Source organism: Eubalaena glacialis, chromosome X, assembly GCF_028564815.1.
Source record: "Eubalaena glacialis isolate mEubGla1 chromosome X, mEubGla1.1.hap2.+ XY, whole genome shotgun sequence".
Lineage (NCBI taxonomy): Eukaryota > Metazoa > Chordata > Mammalia > Artiodactyla > Balaenidae > Eubalaena > Eubalaena glacialis.
The window spans coordinates 18,829,256-18,854,557 of NC_083736.1; the positions used below are offsets into that span (position 1 = coordinate 18,829,256).

The 25,302-nt window shown below is 39.3% G+C and overlaps 2 protein-coding genes and 1 pseudogene across 2 annotated transcripts in view; 2 read left to right on the forward strand and 1 right to left on the reverse strand.

The window, feature by feature from the left end:
* Positions 1–25,302, forward strand: part of MBTPS2 (membrane bound transcription factor peptidase, site 2) — a 39,913-nt gene that overhangs the window by 8,721 nt on the left and 5,890 nt on the right. The window contains exons 4-7 of the mRNA XM_061177820.1: positions 6,381–6,484; positions 8,190–8,317; positions 16,345–16,463; positions 17,380–17,560. Of these exons, the coding sequence (XP_061033803.1) occupies positions 6,381–6,484; positions 8,190–8,317; positions 16,345–16,463; positions 17,380–17,560 (532 nt within the window). The remainder of the gene's footprint in view (positions 1–6,380; positions 6,485–8,189; positions 8,318–16,344; positions 16,464–17,379; positions 17,561–25,302) is intronic.
* Positions 791–2,505, reverse strand: LOC133082618 (heterogeneous nuclear ribonucleoprotein A1-like; annotated as a pseudogene).
* YY2 (YY2 transcription factor) lies at positions 10,861–12,036 on the forward strand. Its single transcript, XM_061177821.1, is given in 3 exon segments — positions 10,861–10,983; positions 10,986–11,087; positions 11,089–12,036. Coding segments are annotated over 3 exon segments (1,173 nt in total).

Sequence of the window (25,302 nt, forward strand, 5' to 3'; positions counted from 1 at the left end):
GAATGTGAGGCTGGAGGGAGAAGAAAGTCGAGGATGACTCTCAGGCTGCATGACTGGTTATTGTTTGCCAAGAAAGAGGATAGTAGAGAAAGAAGCAGGCTTGGAGGAAATATGATCACTGGCCTGTCTGCCTGCTAGGATTAGAATGGCAAAAGGTGTTTTTTGGCTTTTTGGTTTTATTTCAGTTTAACAAGTTTGTTTTTGTTTTTGTTTGTTTTTAAAGACACATTTATTCAGTGTCACATTTATTCAGACTATTACATTTAGCAATCAACAGCGTGGGTACAAAAAAAAATCTATATTAAAACCCTTTGTTGGAATGCTTTACACTTTCCACAGAATAGAAACTAACCCTATTATACAATTAGTCACAAATATAGTCCTCGGGGTTTTTTTGCCCATACACAGGAGTATTGTCTAAAACAGGGGTCCCCAACCCCTGGGCCGCGGACCACTACTGGTCCGCGGCCTGTTAGGAACCGGGCCGCACAGCAGGAGGTGAGTGGCGGGCGAGCGAGCGAGCAAAGCTTCATCTGCCACTCCACATCGCTCCCCATCGCTCGCATTACCACCTGAACCATTCCCCCTCCCCGGTGCATGGAAAAACTGTCTTCCATGAAACCAGTCCCTGGTGCCAAAAAGGTTGGGGACCGCTGGTCTAAAACACGTCTTTGTAGCAACTCCCCGCCACCTCTGTGCTTGGTTGAGTTCCCAAATCTGTTGTAACCTGTAGCTTCCCTGTCACTTCTCTGGCTCTCCTCTCCTGCTAAGCTTTGTTTCCTGGCAGTAATTAAAAGCTTCTGCCACTGCCATAGCTACTGCTGCTGCTGGAACTGCCATAGCCACCTTGGTTTCGTGGTTTGGCAAAGTATTGGCCTCAGCCCCCATAGGGGCCAGACCTTCTGCCTCCAAAGTTTCCTCCTTTCATGGGTCCAAAATTTGAACATTGATTGTTGTAATTGCCAAAATCATTGTAGCTTCCACCACCTCCAAAATTGCTTCCGTCATTACCAAACCCATTATAGCCATCCCCACTGCCACCATAGCCACCACCATGGCTGCCACCAAAGCCACCTCGACCACTGACATTTCCTCCACGACCAAAGTTGTCATTCCCACCAAAACCACCTCCGTGACCACCACCAAAGTTTCCAGAACCACTTTGATCTCTGGCTGGATGAAGCACTAGCCATCGCTTGCTTAGATAGGGCTTTCCTTACTTCACAGTGTGGTATTTCTGAATGACAATCCTGTCTGCGGAGTCATGGCCATCAAATGGTACAAAAGCAAAGCCTCTCTTTTTGCCACTGCCTCAGCCAGTCAATTTTTTCCCCATACTATTCAAAATAATATCTTAGGTGATGTTCTTCAGTGTCTTCTTTAATGCCACCAACAAAAATGTTTTTCACAATTAAGTGGGCACCAGGTCTTTGAGAATCTTCTCTTGAGACGGCCCTCTTTGGCTCCACAACTCTTCCATCCACCTTGTATGGCCTTGCCTTCATGGCTGCATCCACCTCCTCCACAGTGGCATACATGACAAACCCAAAGCCTCTGGAGCGCTTGTTGTTTGGATCCTTCCTTACCACACTGTCTGCGAGCGTTCCCCATTGCTCAGAACTGCTCCTCAGACTCTCATCGGTTGTTTCAAAGCTCAAACCTCCAATGAAGAGCTTCCACAGCTGTTCGGGCTCTTTGGGAGACTCTGATTTAGACGTGACAACAGTGGAGCTGGGGAGACTTTAATGATGTTTACTCGGCAGCGTCCATGGGCAGAAAGAAAGCTAACAAGTTTTTAAAATTTTTTTATTTGATAAATTTGACATGTTACAATTTGCAAATTTAAGGTGTACAGCGAGTTACTTTCATACATTTATTTATTGTAATATGATTGCCATTGGAGCAATATTTATCACATATCATTATAGTATAATTTTATTGATTGTATTCTTTATACTGTGCATTAGATCTCTGTGGCTTATTTACTACTTGTTACAAGTTTGTACCCTTAAATACCGTCACTCATATCCCTCCCATCCCCTGGTAACCACCATTTTACTCTGTTTTTTAATAGATTTGACTTTTTTAGATTCCATATATAAGTGATATCATACTGTACTTGTATTTCTCTGATATATCTCGCTTAGCATCATGTGCTCAAGGTCTATCCATGTTGTTGCAAATGGGAGGATATCTTCCTTTCTCATAGCTGAGTAATATTCCATTGTTTAGGTACATGTACCACATTGTTTTTATCCATTCATCTGTTGGTGATCATTTGGGTTGTTTCCATAATCTTGGCTATTGTGAATAATGCTGTGATAAACAGAGATATGCATATATCTCATTGAAATAGTTTCATTTCTTTTGGGTATATACCCAGAAGTGGAATTGATGGATCATACCTTAGATGTATTTTTAACTCTTTGAGGAACCTCCATATTGTTTTCCATAGTGGTTGGACTAATTTATATTTCCACCAACAGTGTGTAAGTGTTACCACATCCTTGCCAGCACCCGTGTTGTCTCTTTTCTTCTTGATGATAGCCATTCTAACAGGTGTGAGGTGGTATCTCATTGTGGTTTTGATTGGCATGTCCCTGATGATTAGCTATGTGGAGCATCTTTTCATGTGCCTTTTGGCCAGTTTGCTGTCTTCTTTGGAACTACTAAATAGTAGTTCTGTCCATTTTTTAATCAGATTGTTGGGCGGGGGGGTTGTTTGTTTTGTTAGTTCTTTATATGTTTTGGATATTAACCCCTTATCCAGTATATGGTTCACAAAACTTTTCTCCCATTCTGTAGGCTGCCATTGGTTGTTTCTTTTGCTATGCAGAAGCTTTTGAGTTTCATGTAATCCTATGTGTTGATTTTTGCTTTTGTTGTTTGTGCTTTTGGCATCATGTCCAAAGAATCATTGCCTGAATGGTAAAGTGTTATTTACAGAAGAAATTGTTTCTTCTGTTTGCTTTTCAGCTTACTCATAGAGCTCACAAAATATTGATTCTGTTAGGAGAACCATGCTTTGGAACCATTAAGAAGTCAGCTGCCCTCTGTATATCTACCCGGCATATTTTTGTTTAAGTTTGTTGTATCTCCTGACTTTGATATGAGCTCTTGTAGCTTAGAGGACATACTTTCTGTTTACTCTATAATTCTCTGCAGCCTCATTCAGTATTAATTCTCCAAAACCTGGCACTCTATGTTATTGAGAGATCAGTATTTTGGTACATCTAATACCCTGTGTGATCACGGCCGAGACAGATGGGCAGTCGAGTATTGTTGCCAGCAAATAAGACCTACCATCTGTTGGTATAGTCACATGTTCAGATCCTTACCTTATTTCATTATTACATCACTGAAATAATAAAGAGAAGAAATCAATATCCTATTGGATCAAGGCTACTGATTTATTTGAAATAAAGGTAAGATAACCTGAATACTTTGTGATATAGAGGGAATGTATGAGTATTAATCTTAAGTACATAAATTTAGAGAGGAATCAGAGAAAAGGAAACTACAGGTCTGAACAGACAGATGCCTGACAACATGGGAATGGAGCAGATATGTAGAAAAAGGTACACTGATGTTCTTGAAAAGAGTTGCTTAGTAGGGTCTGAGTAGAGAGAACTTCAGATAATGAGCATCATAAAAATATCCTCTGACCATTTACTTCCACATCTGGGACTCTAGGTTAAGGAAACACTTCCAAATTATAGAAAAATTAGTATTCATCAAGCTCTTTATCCTAACATTTATTACTATGAAGAATTGGAAACAACCACAATATGTAATTGAGGAATGGTTAAATTATGGGATTGTCATTCAGTGAAATGTTATGAATACATTAAAAATGATGACTATGAAAGCTAGTTTCATAACTAGAGAAAGGACTCTTGGAATCAATGAATTTAGAAAGCAATCCAAGCAGCATGGTTTGAATCTCCTCTTCAGTTACTAAAAAAGGCTTAAAAGTGAAATTCCTTTGTTATACACAAAAAGAAATTGCAACTGAATTAAAAGTAAAATGTGAAATCATAAAGGACCTTGAAAGAAAAAAAAACAGGTTTCTATTTATAGGAACACAGAATGAGAAAGACATATGCGTAAAACTAATGGCAGAAACCATGAATATTGATAGATTTGACTACATAAAATTTTTTATATATCAAAAAACCAAAAGCAAAATAAAATTAAAAGGCAAAACTTGGGAATGCATCTGTGATGTGTATCACAGAGAATTGATAATTGATACTTGAAGTGATCGTACAGACAATAAGAAAAACATGAACACTCTAAGGAGAAAAAAATTGACAAGTCGGGAGTAGGCTACTCACAAAAGATCTATCAGTGGTCAAAAAGTAGGGGGAATGTTCAGCTTAATAATCATCAAAGAAATAGAAATCAAACAATGGGATGCTTTTTATTCCTCTCAAATTGCAGATTTGAATAAAATGAGCTTAACCAAGGTTATTGAAGTATCTGCTTTTGGAGAGCAGTTTGATATGTATCAAAGTCCTTTAAATTTTGTGTATAATTACCCTCTCTGTTAGGCGTAATGTTAAACAGTGGACAAGGATTATCTCCTGTAATCCTCAGAATTACCCTTTTATGTAAATGCGGTGATTTCCATTTTAATGATGGGGAAATTGAAGTACTGGAGGAATAATCCAAGCTTCCTCAAGGTCCCTTAGCTAGTTATGATGGAGCCAGAACACCAAACCCAAATGATATGTCCCCAGAGCCTGAACCAACCGTGCTTGTCTAACAATTTATTCCCCCCAAATATTTGTGTATATGTGTCCAAATATATTTATCACAGTATTTTATAAGAGCAGAAACCTTTAAAACAATTAAATGCCCAACAGTCTATTCCATGAAATACAATGCAGCTATTAAAAATCATGTTGAGGGGCTTCCCTGGTGGCGCAGTGGTTAAGAATCTGCCTGCCAATGCAGGGGACACGGGTTCGAGCCCTGGTCTGGGAAGATCCCACATGCCGCGGAGCAACTAAGCCCGTGAGCCACAACTACTGAGCCTGCGCGTCTGGAGCTTGTGCTCCGCAACGGGAGAGGCCGCGACAGTGAGAGACCCGCGCACCGCGATGAAGAGTGGCCCCCGCTTGCCGAAACTAGAGAAAGCCCTCGCACAGAAACGAAGACCCAACACAGCCAAAAATAAATAAATAAATTAAAAAAAAAAAAAGGAAAAATCTCAACTATTAAAAAAAAAAAAAAAATCATGTTGAACCAGAAATACTCATGGGAAAATGTTTGTGATACTATTAAGTGAAAGGGGTAGATTTCAAAACCATATTTATAATAAAAGAGTATAATTTTTTAAAATATGTGTACATGAAAAGATTGGAAAGACATGCATTGAAACACTGAGAATGGTTTTTTGTTTTGTGTTTGGGGAACAGGAACAGTTTCTATTATTTTTTGAGTTTTCAAGTTTTCCTGCTTTAAACATATTTTGTAATTAATTTAAAATACTAACTAATGAAAGAAAGACGAACTTTCCTCCAGAAGGATACCTTTAGAGTCCCACTGCCTGGATTGTGAGAAATAGAACTTAGGAACGATTATTTATCTTACAAGAAGATTCTTGGGTATCTAAAAAAAATTTTACTCTGCAGCCCTTAAAATAGCAAACTTAAGTGCATAACAGGAGCACGTGGGTCCTTAACATGTCTGTATGTTCCAAATGCCTTACTTTCTGCATTAAATTTCAATTTTAGTATAATATTTATGTATCACTTTGATATGATTTTTCTAACCAATGTACTAGACAAACGGATAGAAGAAATGAAGGGCCTGGTGCTCCCACACCAATAAGGCACTTTATTACACTGCCTTTAATGATCAACTCTCATATAACTTGATAATACTAAAATGAAACTCATTGAAGGGGGGTGGGGACATCCTGTATTACTCACATAAGTACTTGGAGCCTTGCAATAACACTTTAGCGGAAGGAGTGGGAACTGTAACAAGAATTCCCAAATCGGGCTGCCAGCCCTCGAGGGTGGATCAGCTGCTGACTCCTTCACTGCCACTCTGCCTTCCCTGGCACTATGCCAGGCTCCCTAATTCTTTCCCGTGGTAAAGACTTCAGGAAGCTAACGTTTCAACTTTTTAACCTGGTGTTTCCTATTCTCTTTAGATTGGTGTTGTGCTTAGCTCAAAAACTGCCTAGTTCAAAAAAACTGACTGGTGTTTTTATATTTATTATGATAGAAATGGAGAAGTGGACCATCAGTGTTCATATTACTTTTAGCTTACCGAACACTGAGTTTGGAAGTTTAAGTTTTAGTACAGAGTGAACATCGTGGTCTCTTGGTGCCCAAGTGTGTCTTTATCATTGTGTCTGTGAACAGGTTCCTGGCATAAATTTACCCGTCAACCAACTGACCTATTTCTTCGCTGCAGTCCTCATTAGTGGTGTTGTACATGAAATTGGACATGGGATAGCAGCTATTAGGTAATGATATTTACCTCTCTCTCTGTATTCCATGCAAAGAAGCTTTTCATTTAGGAGGATTTATTACTAAAATCTGCTACATTTGATACTTTTTCTTTCTTTGGATACTGCCCAGTGCATATCCACCATTATTATTTTAAGGTAACTTCTCTTTTGTAGAGATTAATATATTGATGAATATGCTCAATTAACTATGTGCACATCTATAATCTGGGTCTTTCTATCCTTTGTCCTTTGCCAGCATGGTTATATCCTCATGGTTCTTCACTATTTTCATCCAATCCTGAAACCTAATCTTTCTATTCATCACTGGATCAGAATGATAACCACTACACTCAAAGCCCATCCACCTGCCTTCTTAGTACTTTCTTTGGCTCATCATCTGAAATACTTTCCTGCTTCTACTCATGGCCTCTGCTGGCTACAGCAAGAACACTGAAAGCTCTGGGTTTGTTAGCAAATATCATAGCCTATCTAGAAATCCAAGTGGAAGAAGATAAGGGAGGATGAGACCTGGGACTTGCTTCAAGTATCATGCCATGTTCTTGTCCTGACTATCCAAATGTATCATCGTAATTATACCTGAGCATTTTAAAGACTCCTAAATGTGTAAAATCCTGATGGGGGGAGAGATTGAGTCACAACTCCCCTTCACTCCCACATAATGAACACACATACTGATGGCAATGTGTTTCATCCTTTGGGTGTGTGGACCAGATAAAAGGTTTTAGAGGAGAAGATTTAATCACTTCTTATTACTTTCCAGTTGCTTATGAACAAGAGTCTATTGACTGGCAATAAACCCTCATCTTGACAGAGCATATACTGTTACACAGGTGTGCCATGTAGTGGTTTAAGTGGTCGGCTACTTTTTCTTTTCTCTCTTTCATCTTTACTTCCACCTTAACTTTGCAGCTTTTTGGGTTTTACATAGAAAAGCATTGTTATTACAGTTTAATCATTCATAATATGTTTGTGAAATAGTTTGGGTAATATTTTATAAAATCCCACTGCCAAGAAAAAGTGAATTTTACAGTCATCTTATATAGTTAATGCTAGGTGACAGCACAATATATTTAGATGATGCTTTTTTTAGAGTAGCTGTATGGTCTTACAAGGCTTTTAAATGTAATTCCATTTTTAGAGAATGAATTGATAAAAAATAGTTCTCTTGAGGACAGTCTGAGCATTATGCATTTTTAAATGTAGTACTTATTTTAACATTAATTCCACAGGAATACACTTAGATAAACCTCCACCTTTATAATGGCTAAGAGAAATATAAATATTTAGATAATTTACTTGAATTCTATTTTCTACTATCTCCTTCCCTGAAAATAATTTAGAATAAACCATAAAAATGTTTTTCATTTAGTTTCTCATAGAAATATTAACTATTTCTTTATACAAGTGACTAATTTTAAGTTATTTGCTCAGCATATTGGTTTCTAAAAATTTTTGAAGTTGTTAAGTCTATTTCAGAATGCCCTGTTTTATAAAATGCAATTTCACTGGTAACTAAATCTGTATGCTATTATAAAATTACGATGATATATGTATCATATATAATTTTTTGACTGTCCAGAGAGACTTGTATTTTAAGCAAGAATTTGAATTACAGTGGGAAGTTTTAAGATTACATGCATTATTAATCTGAAAAATGCAATACTAGTAGTAAATTCCTTTTTCTTATGTGATTTCTTAGGGAACAAGTTCGATTTAATGGCTTTGGGATTTTTCTCTTCATTATTTATCCTGGAGCATTTGTTGATCTGTTCACCACTCATTTGCAACTTATATCACCAGTCCAGCAGCTAAGGATATTTTGTGCAGGTAAAAGACTTAAATTTCTTTATTCATCTGTGTGTTATTAGTGGTTTTATGGAAAGTACATCACAAATGAAAACACCTCACCTTTTGGTTGATAAATTCAGTTTATGACTCTCAGTCAGGGCTTCCCTGGTGGCGCAGTGCTTAAGAATCCGCCTGCCAGTGCAGGGGACACGGGTTCAAGCCCTGGTCTGGGAAGATCCCACATGCCACGGAGCAACTAAGCTCGTGTGCCACAACTACTGAGCCTGTGCTCTAGAGCCCGTGAGCCACAACTACTGAGCCTGTGTGCCACAACTACTGAAGCCCACGAGCCTAGAGCCCATGCGCCGCAACAAGAGAAGCCACTGCAATGAGAAGCCCACGCACCGCAACGAAGAGTAGCCCCCGCTCGCCACAACTAGAGAACACCCGTGCACAGCAACAAAGACCCAACGCAGCCAAAAATAAATACATAAATAAATAAATTTTTTTTTTAAAAAGACTCTCAGTCAAAAGTGGTAGAGCAAAATAATTTACATTCCAGTTTTTTCATTTTTTTAACATGAGTTATTTTTAAAAGATTGAAAAAATGAGAACATATGAAAATATGACTAAAGCATTAAATTAGACATAGGAGGTCACTTGATAATCATGAGTGTAATCCACAATGAAAATGTAATCGTGAGCCTTACTGAATAAACTAACAAATCATCAAAACAAAAATGGAAAAAGTACAAGGAAAAAACAGAAATGTAATAAAGGAGGCTTATCTCATCTCTCAACACATAGCAGGTAAGTATGAAAAAGTCTTAATCATCGAAGCTCTAATTAGCAAGGTCAAAATCAATAGTTATGTCAAACCCTATACCATGACAATTTCTTTTCAAGTGCCCATGAAACTTATAAAAATTGGCCAATTTAATTCAAAACCATAATTGCAGTATGTTTAAAAATGATAATGAAATAATGTGTAAAGTTTTGCTAAAAGGAAAAGTCACTGCCTTAGGCAATTATCGTGAAATAAGAAATGAAAGTAAATCAGTTAAACTGAAGAAGTGAGAAAAGAACTATAAAATAGGTAAGAAATGATGTAATTAGCATGCACATAGGCAAAAAATAATAAATTAGAAAAAATAGAACTGTTAAATAAAAGAGTTCTTTGAAGAACAAAAAAAGATTAAATGGGAGAAAGCATTTATAGGCAGAATTAGCAGTCAGATTGGGGAATGACAACTGATAGAGAAATTTTAAACAATTATAAAAGTGTTCTTTGTTCATCTCTGCAAAAAATTTTCACAAACCTGGATAATTATCTTTTTTTTAAACAGCCGCAATTAACCCCAGCGCAGACAGAAAAAAATTATAAATAGGCTAATTACCATGGGAGAAATTAAGAAAGTTTAAGAATGGCCCTTAAAGTTTCATAGGTAGAATTCTTTCAAATCTTGAAGGAATCTTGAAGGAAAAGATTTTTCTTTTCAATTCCAATTTAGTATAAACTTTCCAGGTCGCATAGAGAAGGAAACTAAGAATTTTTTAAAAGTCAGTGTAACACTGATACTTGTAAAGCACAAAAAAAATTCTACAGACAGTTGGTGTATCTAAACAGTGCAAGGATGGCTTAAAGTTAGGAAATCTTATTTGAATGTGGTAAACATTAATTACTCTTAAGGGAAAAATATCATCTCAGCGGATATTGAAATCGGTATTTAACAAAATTCAACATCCATTAATGGCTAAAAACCAAAAATCTTTAGTAGAAGTATTGAATAGAAATAGCTGGTTACTTCCTAATGGTATAACACTTAGAAGCATTCCTATTAAAGGACAGGACAAGCATTCCACTGATACTATTAAAAATGGCCTGTAAATGTGGGTCAGTGCAATCAAATAAGAAAAAAAAGAAGCATAAATATTAGAAAGGAGTAGGCCTTCCCCCCCATACTATTATATACCTGGCGGGGGCGAGGGGGGGACAAAAAAGTCAATGGAAATGAAATACAGAAAAATTCTGTAGAGCCTGGTTGCTGTATTCAAAAAAACCAATAGCTTCGCGCGCTGAGCGAAGAGGCATGCAGTGGCAGGAGGGCTGGCGCACGCACGAGCACGTGAGCGTGGGCACGAGCACGTGAGCGTGGGCATGAGCATGGTCGCGCACTCTGCTGGGGTGCCCCAGCTTGGAAGCGCATGTGCGGGGTGCCCCAAAGCGCATGTGTCTGTGGTGGGGGTGGCCCAAAGCGCATGTGTGGGGGTGTCCCAAAGCGCATGTGCGGGGTGCCCAAAGCGCATGTGCGCGGGTGACGCAAAGCGCATGTGCACGGTGACGCAAAGCGCATGTGCGCGGTGACGCAGAGCGTATGTGTGGGGGTGGGGGGGTGCCCCAAAGCGCATGTGCGAGGCGCACCCAGAAGCTTCCACGTCTTCCGCGTTTTCCGCGTCCGGCACCGGAAGCGCCCTCTCTTTCCTCTGGAGCTCGGGCTTTTCTCCCACAGCCTTTGTTTTCGGCGGCCTTCTGGTCAGCCATTTGCTGCCCAGTAGCCAAAGCCTCAGAAGAGCCCTCGGCCATGGCCTCAAACAACACTTTCTACATCGCCGTAGAAAACTCGGAGGTGTATGCAGATGCTGTGGAGCTGCACCAGATCCCTGTGGAGACCGTCCCTGTGGAGACCATCCCTGAGGAGACCGTCCCTGTGGAGACCATTCCTGTGGAGACCGTCCTTGTGGAGACCGTCCCTGTGGAGACCATGGCGGTTGAGGCAGCCGAGGAGTACGAGGACATCAGCGGCAGCGGTGTCCATGATGGCCACCACCATCCGTCTCTGATCGCGCTGCAGCCTCTCATTATCAGCACCCCAAACCAAGGGGACTACAACGAGGAAATGGTCATGGTACGGATGCAGGAGGAGGTGGTGGGCTACTACCAGTCTGACGACCTGCAGGTCAGCAACCTGGAGAACAAGACGGTCATCCTGGCCGACGAAGACGACTGCATCCAGGAGACCCTGGCTCCCTCGTCACCCTCCACGTCCTCCTCGGCCTACAGCCACAGCAGGAAGCACAGCGGTAAGAATAGTTACGCCGGCGGCAAGGCCAGGGCGGGAAGCAGCTCTGAGGTGGGCAGCAAGAAGTGGGAGCAGGAGCAGGTGCGCATCAAAACCCTGGAAGGCGAGTTTGCCGTCCCCATGTGGTGCGCGCGTAGTAAGAGAGACCATGAGACTGGACAGGCTGATGAGAACCCAGCTCTTGGTTATTCAGAGTACGTGATGGGGAAGAAGCTGCCTCCTGGAGGGATTCCTGGCGTTGACCTCTCAGATCCCAAACAAGTGGCAGAATTTACTAGAAAGAAGCCCCAGAAAACCAAAGAAGAGCTCCCGAGGTCAATAGCTTGCCCTAACAAAGGCTGCATGAAGATGTTCAGGAATAACTCTGCTTTGAGAAAACATATGCACACCCATGGTCCCAAGGTCCACGTATGTGCAGAATGTGGCAAATCTTTTGTTGAGAACTCAAAACTGAAACGTCATCACTTGGTGCATACGGGAGAGAAGCCCTTTATGTGCACCTTCGAAGGCTGCGGAAAACGCTTTTCCCTGGATTTCAATTTGCGTACCCATGTGCGAATCCATACCGGAGACAGGCCCTTCGTGTGCCCCTTCGATTGGTGTAATAAGAAGTTTGCTCAGTCAACTAACCTGAAATCTCATATCTTAACACATACTAAAAATAAAAATTGACAGTAAAAAGGAGAGAAGAAACTTCTCAGGCTCGGAAAGCATCTTCCAGAAATGTGATGAGAAATAAATATGCCTTTTTTTTGTGTACTGTTTCTAGAAAAGAATCTTTTTAATGATTCTAACACATCTAAGGGTCAGGTTTTGATAGGTTAGTAAAAGTAAAATTTAAAAGTTTAAAAAAAGTAAGTTATATAAGGTAACATTGTTAAGATGTTCTGTCTTGTTCTGTAATACTGTTTGAAAAACGTTATGTTTTTGTAATGTTTGGTCACAAAAGGAGGACAATTCATGAAGCTCACATCAAAAGACTGTTGTTTATACAACTGTGCTAAAAATGGGACTTCTTTTCACATTCTTTTAAATAGGAAGTTCATCTATTGATAAGTTTTTAAAGTTCTGGGTTTTCTAAATGTTCATGTTTATACTTTTAAGAATATGTTTAGTAGTTCTATATATGGTTTTTCTGGAAGTAGATAACGTTGCTTGCAGATTTTCTTTAAAAGAAGGACAGTTACATGCATATGTAAAGTATTTTCCTGTTGAAAAAAAGTTATATAGGTTTGGTTTGCCATCTTAATTTTGGTTGTATTCTTTGACATTAAGACATTTTGCATAACTACCTTTTAGACGCACTGGATTATGTAGTATTGAATGTTGGATGGGATGTAGTAGTTGATTTTAAACTTGTTTTAGTCTTTTTATTTTCCCCCAAATACTACCAGGTGCTGTCTTTTAGTGTCATTTCTTTGCCTGTTTAGTTAAGGAGTGGTGCTCAGTTGTGGAATACGTTGTGTATGTATTGACTTTTCAACACTTGGTACATACATCCCTTGTAATAGAAAAAGCAAAAAATAAAGTACCTGTTCTAAAGAAAAACAAAAACTTGCCTATATAAATATTGTACCTAGAAAATAGAGAAAACAGGGAGGGTACGACTGGCATCTGGTGGGTAGAGGCCAGGGATGCTGCTAAACATTTTACAGTGCACAAGATAGTCCCCCACAACAAAAAATTATCTGGCCCAAAATGCCAGTAGTGCCACTGTTGAGAAACCCTGCTCTAGAGAAAGTAAAAATTGTAACAAAAATTTGTTTGGTATACTCAAAAAGCAAATCATTAATGAACAAGAGGTTGTTTAAATAAAGGAAATAAAGGTACCTGCATTGCAATTTAGCCATCATGGGCAAATCTGGAATCTAGCAGGGTGGTCTGGTACCAGCTGCATCCCTGACAAGAGATAGGAGAGTCCTTCCCAGAGAGTCAAAGAATCAGTGCTGCTGTGTGCCCCTCTGACTGTTGCTTGGATGAGAAAAGCCAGGGTCGTATGGTGGTGTCATCCTGATAAGGGAGAGGTAGGGTGCAAGCATTTAGGCCATCCTGAGGGGTTAAGGGAAAAGTTGAATTTAGCACATGGTAATGGTGGCAAATCTAATCAATGGGGCTGGATTATTTTGTGAAATTGTTTTGGGACTAGCCACAGGGTGGTGGGGTGGTATAGCTGTATTCCTAATTAGTTTCACTAGAGTAAATTCCAGTGGGTCAAAGAATTAGAGGTTTTTTCTGTTTGTTTTAATTTTGTTTTTTAAATGATGCTAGGGACTTCCCTGACCGTCCACTGGTTAAGACTGTGCTTCCACTGCAGGGGGCATGGGCTCAATCCCTGGTGGGGGAACTAAGAACCTACATGCCTCGAGTGAAAATTTAAAAAAAAAAAAAAAAAAAACCTATGAAAACAATACAAGAAAACACAGGTGAGTGTCTTCTATAATCTTGAACTGGGAAAGGCTTAATACAAAAGGAGACATTTGACCTCACCAAAATTTAAAATGTCTGCATAGGCAAAACTATAAACCGAGCCAAACAAACTGGGGGAAATGATTATAATACCTCGTACAGAAGAACAAATTCCTCAGTGTATGTATTACAAATAATAATATATATAAATTAGTTTAAGAAAAAAAAGACAACCCAGTCAAAAAATGTAAACTGACGATGGATAGAAGTAAGCAATTCTCAGACAAAAATACAAATAACCATTTAATAAGCATGAAAAATGTACAAGCTCACTCATTAAAGAAATAGAAATCAGGATGAGATTTTACTTTTCACCTAGCAGATGGCAGTCTAAAGTTATGATAGCATCCCATCCAGTATTGTTTAGAGGGTGGGGAAACATATGCCACTTAGGAGAATATAATGCAAACTTGTTGGAGGTCAATTTTAATGCACGTATTTTTTGACCCAATAATTCCATTTCTGTGCAATTTTCCATACCCTCAGAGATGCATTCTTAATTAGATGCATAACAATATGAGCAAAGCTGTTTGTTGCAGCGTTGTATGAAAAAGTTAAAACAGGGCTTCCCTGGTGGCACAGTGGTTGAGAGTCTGCCTGCCAATGCAGGGGACACGGGTTGGAGCCCTGGTCTGGGAAGATCCCACATGCCGCGGAGCAACTAGGCCCGTGAGCCACAATTACTGAGCCTGCACGTCTGGAGCCTGTGCTCCGCAACAAGAGAGGCCGCGATAGTGAGAGGCCCGCGCACCGCGATGAAGAGTGGCCCCCGCTTGCCACAGCTAGAGAAAGCCCTCGCACAGAAACGAAGACCCAACACAGCCATAGATAAATAAATAAATTTTTTAAAAAAAAGAGAAAAAGAAAACCTTTAAAAAAAAAAAAAAAAAGTTAAAACAGCCTAAGTGATCATTAGTAGGGAACCTTATAAATAAGTCAAAATGTTTTTTTAAAAATGGATTACTCTGTAGTGGATATAAGAAATGGGTTAGATATGAATGTGCAGGTAAGAAAGAAGTCCAAAATATATAAATGAAAAAGCAAAATATAGTTTGTGATAAATAGCTTGATACCATTAGTGTTTTTAAAAGATCTTTCTGTGTGCAGAACAGATAATATTGTTTACCCAATGTGTCCTGGACTAGAGGAACATTTTACAATGTGAATATGGTCCATATTAGCTAGGTATCTGGCTGCTGTAAAAGCTAAAAATAACAGTGACTTAAACTCTCATAAAACATTGCAAATGTAAGTAGTTCAATGCTGATATGATAATTCTATGATTTGGGGGACTCAGACTCTTTCTGTCTTAGCTCTACTATTCCCAACATGCAGCTTCTACGTCATGGACTCAGGTTTAGCTACGTTCCAGCCAGTCAGACAATCCCCATCACTTCCACTTGCATCCTTTTGCCGAAACATAGTCATATGGCCATACTCAGCCTCCTGAGAGTCTGGGAGATGTCTTTTAAGTTATGTTTCTATCATTATAGAACACTGGTCCTCAACCACTGGTGCTATCACCCTCCTGGGGATATTTGGAATGTGTGGGGTGGGGGCAGTTGTTCGGTTGTCTCAGTGACTGGAGAACACTAATGACTTTCAGAGGATGGAGTCGGGAATGCTATATATCCTGTATTGTAAGGGACAAGACCTGCACAACTAAGAATCACACTGCTCAGAGAGCGGGTAGTGCTTCCACCCTGCCTTATGAGAAAAGCTGTACTAGAGGGCAAGGATCGGTATGGGAGTGGGGGTTATCTAGAGGTATGCTAGTGAATGTTTAGCATCTAGCCCTGGAGGAGAGGGTGGAGAGCTCTGATACGTAGCATTTGCTGGTTTCTGTGGTGTGAATACTCCCACCATGGCCAATTTCAAGGCGCCAACTTGAAGTTCCTGAAGGAGGAGCTGGTTAAAGAGGCCCAGTCAGCTGTGGCAAGCTGGTAGGAGCAGGCTCCAGCCCACCACTGGGTTCACCTAACTGTCTCTACAGAGATGGCAGAGATAGTTATAGTCTTGATGTAAGATACATACCCCAGTTCAGCAAGAATGTTTTTTACTTCATCATAACTTTTATTTGATAGCTCTGAAGTTCCTTTCAAAGATCACAAGTATGTTTTTTTTTCACAAGTATGTTTAAATTAATATGTATACATTTTCTGAGAAAAGAGTATAGTAAGTAGAAGATATTCTATTCATTATATACACACACACCTTTACATATATAATAGAGATATATATGTAATAGAATATAGGTTCTAATAGTGTTAAATCATATTAGCATGTGGTCTTCCTAGTATTGTATTAACATGCTCATTTTAGATTTTAATATCTGAAATGGAAGAAACCTCTAACTGAACATCTGTCTTCCGTATTAATAAGTAGATCTATCTGCCTCACAGCTTCTTCTGGTTACTTTACTAATTTATCAGAATGCCTAAGTATTATGAAGTACAACTACCTGGAATGATATCATCCCTGCCCCTGGTTGAGCTTATTCCTTTTTTTCCCTCTTTTCAGGTATCTGGCATAATTTCGTCCTTGCACTCCTGGGTATTTTAGCTCTTGTTCTCCTTCCTGTAATTCTCTTGCCGTTTTACTACACTGGAGTCGGGGTGCTTATCACTGAAGTTGCTGAGGTAAATAATAGATTACTTGGGGTATTCTTTCACCAGATTTTGTGATGTAACACTTAGCATTTTATGTCAGGAACTTTTATTCAAACTCTTCTCATATACAGAATGCTCAGTTTCTCCTGAAGAAATTACTGTAATCCTTTCAAATCAAAGAAATAGTTTTGTGAACTACATTGGCTCTTTTAAAGTACTGAAAATTGTTTCTGTTCTGAGTTACAAGGATAGTGTCAAGACTTTCTACCTGTAGTTTGTTGATTAAATGCATCATTTACCTTTACTGTTTATTTTTATAACTCTGCTTTTGAGTCAGATGTCTTTACTCCTAAGAGGTAAGAAAGATGGAACGTAGGCTAGCCAGCCAGAACATTTCGTGGGAGTTTAAATTAATGTCTTCAACTCTGTATTTCACTCCCTTAGACTACTATGATGGTATCAAGTCTTCTCTTCACACTTTGGGACAAGGAAAATTACCTTGTGAGCAACTGCCTCACGTACTCATGTATTCATTGTGCTGACGGTACTGTCTGCATATTTGAGACTGTGTTTAGATAAGTCTTATAATTCTATCCATTGATGATATAGGACAATGAAGGCATTCTGATGACTACATTCACAAAAAATTTTAATTAGCGGTTTGGGAAAAAGTTTATCATTTTAATCTTAACTGTTGGCAAGTGGGGTTTGTTTGGTTTTCATTTGTGAAAAATTCAAAATCTTAGTGAAATATGAAAAGTAACTATAATTGTTGGGTGTTATCTTGTTAATTTTCTAGGACTATACATTTTGGATTCAAAGCTGGATTATTTTCTACATTATTCAAAATAGTCTACTTAATTAAGTCAGTGTCTTTATTATTTGCTCAGATTAATCATAGCTTCTCTTCACACATTACCTGATTTGTTTCTGCCCTCTTCCCAAGGACTCACCTGCCATTGGACCCAGAGGCCTTTTTGTGGGAGACCTTGTCACCCATCTACAGGATTGTCCTGTTACAAATGTACAAGATTGGAATGAATGTCTAGATACCATCGCCTATGAGCCCCAGATTGGTTACTGTATAAGTGCATCAACTTTACAGCAGTTAAGCTTCCCAGTTAGAGGTGTGTATATTTCCTCAGTATAATATAATGCTTCAAGCAGCAGTACTTGCCATTTGCTAATTCTTAGATCATGTCTGTAGATGTATTTTGTCCTAACTTCTTTAAAACAAATCAGTAAAGTAATAATAAGCTTAAACTAGCAAACATTCTCTTGGTAAGTTAGATACCAATATGTAAGTTTTGTTTATTATATATTGTTGTTGAACTTCTAACTAATTTCATATTTGATTTTCAGAACTCCAGTATCTAATTCTTTCAGCATTTAAAAAACACTTGTGTTAAGTCAGCATTCAAGCTCAAACATAACCAATTAACTAAATTCCAGCAATTAAATACCCTTGTGCTGTATGGATGGTGGCATGTCCAAAGCTATTTGGGGTAGGGTTTTTTTGTGTGGCAGTCATCCAGAGGAAGTCATCTTGGTGTCCGAAAATACCCACTGAAGTCACATCTGTTCTGTGTAGTAGGCGACAGAGTGAAGCAAGTTTATTCTCAGAAGCTTCCGAATTTATTTTTAGCTCTTCCAGCTCTGAAAAATCAGTCTGCCAACTCTTCATGCAAAATTATGGGGACCCAAATTATTGGAAGTGCTGGAAAGCACAAATTATGCTCACAGACTACATCTTTAAGTCAAGAAATGCCTGGATACTTGTCTACATCTACTGGGGTTAAGAAATATGATTAATTATCAAGAATAACTGTATTAAAGTACTGTGTGCAACAGTGACAAAGTAGTGAGAACTGATTTAAAATTTTTTTTCAAATGTAGTGTTCCATGTATAACCCATTTTTAAGAATTTTTTTTATTGTAAACATTTTTCAAACATACATAAATGTCAAGAGAGTAGTACAGGGAATTCCCTGGTGGTCCAGTGGTTAGGACTCCGCGCTTTCACTGCCGAGGGCATGGGTTCAATCCCTGGTCGGGGAACGAAGATCCCACAAGTCATACAGCACGGCCCAAAAAAAAAAAAAGAGAGAGAGAGTAGTATAAATGAAACCTCATGTATCTTTCTCCTAGCTTCAACAATTATCAACATTTTGCCATTTTTTTTATCCAGCCTGTCCACTTTTGAGGGAAGTATTTTAAAGCACATCCCAGGTATCCTGTCATTTCATCCATAAACTTCAGCATATCTTTAATAGATGATGACCTTTTAGACATGACCACAGTACTGTTACCACACCTAACAAAATTAACAATAATTCCTAATACCTACACTCTTCCCTGGTTTTGTTTTTATAGTTGGTTTAAGTTGGATGGTATGCCTTTTAAGTCTCTTTTAAGTTGTAACAATTCCCCCTGACTTTTTTTTTTTAATATCATTTATTGAAGAAACTGAGTCATTTGTTTTGTCAAATTTATCATTAACATGTTCGGTATCCCCCGAATTTCCTATAGATGGTAGTTAGGTCCAGAGGCTTGCTTAGATTCAGGATCCATTTTTGGCAGGGGCAAAAATACCTCGTAGGTAGCACTCAGTACTTCATATTGCATCTCATGTTTTTCCATGTATCGCATCTTTTCAACTGGGTGTGTAATCCACAGTGTGTTCTTCTGTAAGAGGAATAATCCATAATTTCATACTTCTTAAGTCCTTTATCATTTTCCTCAAGTTTCTCTAAATTTGGTATAATCTGTATTGAATTACAAAAGCCAAAATGACATCGTAATCAAATAAAGCTCTCTCCAGTAGGATTGTTTTATTTAGAATATCTGCATTTCAGATGTTTAAGGTTTTGTCTTTTTTCCGGCAAACAGAATGGAAGTGAAATTTTTCTTGAAATACTCTGAAACTCTTTCCTTATTAACTTTTTGAGTTTTTCACTATTATGGATCATATGCTGTATTTTGGAGGTATTTGTTTAAAAACCCAAAGCAGATATTACTCTTCCCACACTAATAAAAAAATCAATCCCAAAATAATAATTCTTCAATATATGTTTCATTTCCTTAGGAGCGACTGTATTAGGATACTTGCTGATTTTACATGATGACTGTATCTGATAAACCCGTACCTCCATTTAATCTTTTTTTTTTTAATATATAAATTTATTTATTTTATTTATTTATTTTTGGCTGTGTTGGGTCTCCGTTGCTGGGCGCGGGCTTTCTCTAGGAGCGGCAAGCGGGGGCTACTCTCCGTTGCGGTGCACGGGCTTCTCATTGCGGTGGCTTCTCTTGTTGCGGAGCACGGGCTCTAGGCACGTGGGCTTCAGTAGTTGTGGCTCGCGGGCTCAGTAGTTGTGGCTCGCGGGCTCTAGAGCGCAGGCTCAGTAGTTGTGGCGCACGGGCTTAGTTGCTCCGCAGCATGTGGGATCTTCCCGAACCAGGGCTCGAACCCGTGTCCCCTGCATTGGCAGGCGGATTCTTAACCACTGCGCCACCAAGGAAGCCCCATTTAATCATTTTTAAATGGAGTACATATACTTAGCCAGACTGTAGGAATCTTAATGACTGTAAATGTAACTTAAAATATATACTAGATTAATTTTAATGGCAGACTTGACCACTGTGGCTATGGACATTTAAGAAAACTACGGATTGATGTTATTTTACATGTATCTAGGGACCTTTGTTATCCTACATTATGAATAGAGGGCAAAGATATAGCCAAATATGGTAATACAAAGTAGCTCATAATCTAAAAGTGATTCATATTCAATTTAGAGTAGAATTCAGTATACATAATTAAAATTCTAAAAATTTATACCACTTGAAAACAATAAAGCCACCTTGGAAAGATCTGACCGTGAAAGTGCTCATAAGCTGTCCCAGCCAATCATTTCTGGCCTCATTTCATACCCTGACTCTCCCAGGTGTAATTTTAAATTTTTAAAGATATTCCCTAAGATATTAATTAATTAAGGTATTAATTAAGCAGACTAGATGTTCTCCTTAAAATATTAACAGGTATATTTCTGGCAAATTAGAAAACTGTGGTTAATCTACATGAAATGACTATTCATTTTATGAAATTGTTGGAAACTACTTTTTTCTTCTGTCAGTCCTTTCGTTTTTGATTTTTAAACATTAACCTGCTGGACTATGAGCAGCACCAACAGAACCAAGGCTGGTTGGATTACACCTCTGCCCCTGGTACATGGGGCAAGCCTACGGAGCTTGTCCCACACACGCCTTGGAGATTGAATGGCCTTTCCAGGAAGCCCCAAAAAGGACACTGGGTGAGGCTTAGAGCCCTTTGTACCTGGAGTAAATCTCTGGTTTCATTCTGCATCAGAACAGAACAAACTTTTCCCCTCTTCATATTCAAGCCTCTGCTTAATTTAAGATTGCTGTGTATCCATATGCCACTTAGTGATTTGAATGAAACTAAAAGTTACAGACAAGAACTAGTTTGTTTCTTTTGGGGGATTATTTTCTAACAAGTAGCTTGCATCCTCTTTCTTTAGTTTGAGGGGATACTCTTCATATATGCCTAAAGCTAAATTCCTTTTTTCTTTCTTGGAAGCATTGTCTTCAATAAGAAAGACTACTAAGTCCAGCATTTGAATGGCATTTTAAAAAGAGTGAGATTGAATACTAAAGGCAACCACTCCCTAAAATGAAGCTATGAGTCCAGACACAGGCATCCCCTTTGAATAGCCTATATTCCTGTTCAAAGGAGATGAGGGTATATACCTGTAACTGCCTGGCACAGGGAGTATTGTCCTGTCTTATGCATCTTTAACTGAAGTGAGAAAAGACCGTTCCTGACTTAGTTTAAGATAATAAAAGGAAAACTCTGGAAATCTTTTCCACATAGTTTGAGTACCCAGATTGTTTTTATGCGTAAATCTTCTCTAATGTTTAGAAAAAAGTATCTGTTCTCCCATTGTGAATATCAAGGTATCATCCAAGGTTTCTTTGCTCTCACCAATTGAAGAGAGAGAGAGAGTTTATAATTTTTTAACTACTTGGTACTAGGTGGTGTTGGTATAAATTCTACCATAGAACTAAGAATAAAGGGACTTCCCTGGTGGCGCAGTGGTTAAGAATCCGCCTGCCAGTGCAGGGGACACGGATTCGAGCCCTGGTCCGGGAAGATCCCACATGCCGCGGAGCAACTAAGCCCGTGCGCCACAACTACTGAGCCTGCGCTCTAGAGCCCGCGAGCCATAACTACTGAGCCCGTGTGCCCCAACTACTGAAGCCCACGCGCCTAGAGCCGGTGCTCCACAACAAGAGAAGCCACTGCAATGAGAAGCCCGCGCACCGCAACGAAGAGTAGCCCCCACTCGCCACAAAAGCCTGCGCACAGCAACGAAGACCCAAAGCAGCCATAAATAAATAAGTAAATAAATAAATAGAATAAATAGGTTTGCATGCCTATATTGGAACTCTAGTTACATTTATATATTTATTAAGCTAGGGTAAGAAAATTGTTCAATTCATTTTAGTGATGTAGAAAGTAGTGAGTACTGTGAACTATAGATTGAAAAAGTCTCTTCCTTCCAGCCTTATTCCAAAATTACCTCTGGTCTAGACCATCCTTTGAAGACTAGACTATTTCTACAAGTGTCTTAGGGCCCATCTTAGGGTACATTCAGAATATGCAGGTTCTCCTTGTAATGAAATTATGAAACTGTTCTGGTCTTAATTTCCCTAATTGTCTCCCAGTCTGGGGAGATTTAAGGGAGAATTCTAATTTCCTAGAGTTAAACTGAACCCATGAATGCCTCTGGGACCTCCCATTGCAGTCTTGAATGTGCCTTCCAAAGTAGAATTGGATTGGTCTCTCATGTTGATAGCAGTATACTAATGTGAAAATTACCTGTGGCATACCCGTCTTATAGGTTAAGAATTGAGTCACAGAAATTAAGTGACTTGTCCTTTAATGTGATCCAGTAGAAAAGATTCTAAAATAAAATACATTTTTAAACGTACAACTTTTTTTAAAATTGATAAACAGAGAAATATCAAGTTTATTTCTCACATGATAACAAAATAATGGGAAATTCTGTATGTCAGGAGGCACTTCATCTTGTCAGGGTAGCCATAGCCATCGGTTTATGTTTTAATTGGATTAATCACCATAGGAAGAAGCCATAACCTAGAGGTCACAAATTGGTGGTAACCTAGAGGCCAAATCCAGCCAGCCTTGACAGATGTGTATGGTTTGGCTTGCACAATATTTTTTAAATTCTTAATTGGCTGCCAATATTTAAATTTAAGAGGTTTCGGGACTTCCCTGGTGGTCCAGTGGTTAAGACTCCACTGCAGGGGGCACGGGTTCAATCCCTGGTCAGGGAACTAAGATCCCGCATGCCGCACAGCACGGCCAAAAAGAAAAAAGAAAAGGTTTCACATGAGGGTCCAGACTTCTTTCTCATGGAATAAAACAGATGATCTCTTGACTCTCGGCCCCAAGTTGAGTGGCCTGGCTGCTAACCCTACTTAGAACAAGGTATATATTCTCTAATTCATCACAGCCCCCACCATTTCCTATTTTTTCCACACACTATCCACTTCATTTATTTGATACCCGCTTGGCCCCTTTAAGCTGTTGTATTATCAGACATGCTATATCAACAGTGATATCAAATTCTTGACTTTCAATTCTGTATTGCATACATTCCTCCAAGAAAAAATTAGGATCAAGCATCAGATGTAAATTTTTAAAAATCATTACTGATACAAAGGCAAGTGGCATAGAACACCATTTATGTATTCAGTGCATATTGAGTTATTCACCTTATATAAGATACTGAGAAACTTTTCCCTCAAAGACCTCACAGTCTAATCGAAGAATTAGACCATGCCCACATTACGGTACAAGGTTAAGTATAATTAATGACAAAAAGTATTGGGAGTTGTGAGAGTTGATGGCAGTCAGTCTTGACTGAAAAGATGAGGACAGGCTTCATAGCAGCAGCTCTTGAGCTGGGCTTCAACAGTGAGTTTAATTTCCGGAGACCGATATAAATGAACCTCGGCGCCACAGACCAGAAGTTGGTCAGGGAACTGCTAATAATTTGGTTCAGCAAGAGAAGAGTATGAGCTAAGGTGACTAAAAAACAAAGTAGAAGTCTTTACGTTGTAGGCTATGGCATTTAGACTGTTTGGGAGCAGCGCAGAGTCTTTGGATATTTGGATTAGAAGAGCTACATTCTCAGAGTTCTACACTGGAAGGTTAATCTGAAGCATTCAGTATGTAGGACAAGTTTGCATATGAGAGCTAGGTGGTAAACTAGATGCTTTAGGACTCTCTTCAAATGGGTCAAGTGAGAAAGAACTGGAGTCTACCCTTTAGTGGGAATAAAGAGAAAAATAATGAGGAGGTGAAAATTGGTGCGACTTGGCAACTGATGAGAAAAAATACTGAGGGCTTTTGCCTGGATCTTTTTTTTTTTTTTAATCCTAAACACCTTTTTACCTTATAGTTTACCGTTAGGGCTGATGAGTGATTATAGGCACAAGTTTGTGCCATTAGATGTTCACAGTTTGCTTTCATATTTTAAATATTACTCATCACCCAGAATTTAAATACCCATTCAGTTATGGTAAGAAAACAAAGCAAAACTACCCACACGGCCAGCCATTGCAGAGGAGAAATTGATGCATCTGTTAGTTTACTTCACCTCTGTTTTGTTCTTCATGTTGGCAACAGTGCGTGTTTAAGGACATCCAGTCTAACCAAATGATCTAGAAGAAAAAAAGAAAAGATTTAAAAACAAACAAAAACCTTTGCCTGAAATATAAAATCCTTATAAAGTCAGATTGCATATCAACAACCATTTTCATGCCAGCGCTCCTAAAGACACTCTTGTTAATAATGCTTTTCGTAGTATTGGAAATCGGGGATAACTTTACTCTCTCTTCTTCAGCACATATGAGTATGGTAGTAGGTATATAAGATTCTAAGTTTAATTGGTCCTTGCCACACATCAATTTTTTTCTCTCTTTTTTTTTTTTTTTTTTTGCCACTCCACGTGGCATGTGGGATCTTAGTTCCCCGACCAAGGATCGAACCTGCACCCCCCTGCAGTGGAAGCTGGGAGTCTTAACCACTGGACTGCCAGGGAAGTCCCCACACATCAATTTTGCTTTACAAGTTTGATGTGCTGAATGCAGGAAACCTTCCAAAATAAATACATGGAAAAAAATTTTTGTCCCAGCTGTATCAGTGATTTAGCTTCCTTATTCTACCCTAGACACAAGTGAAGCAGTCTACCAAAGAACTTGAAAAAATAAATGAATAATGGGGATACTTGCCCTGTTTCTCTTATCTTCCAAAAATGGTAACTGGATTACTAGTATGCAGGCAAATATGTGCATATCTGTGGGGTCAAATTGGGCTGCCCTGGTTCTGTGGGGAAAGCCTCAAGATAAGCCTGGAGGTGGGATAGATATTTGATATAATAGGGATGTCCTTAGGGATGAGAGTCTCTTAGGCATCCTCTAGCTCAGTGGTCCCCAACCTTTTTGGCACCAGGGACCGGTTTTGTGGAAGACATTTTTCCACGGGGCAGGGGGCAGGGGTGGTGGTTCAGGTGGTAATTTGAGTAATGGTTCAGGTGGTAATGCGAGCGATGGGGAGCGATGTGGAGCGACAGATGAAGCTTCGCTCGCTCGCTCGCCCGCCACTCACCTCCTGCCATGCGACCCGGTTCCTAACAGGCCACGGACCGCTACCGGTCCGCGGCCCCGGGGTTGGGGACCCCCTGCTCTAGCTCACTCTGCTAACAGCACAGCACAGGAGTTCAGTAGTGAAATTGGATCAGTGGATCAGCAGCGTTAG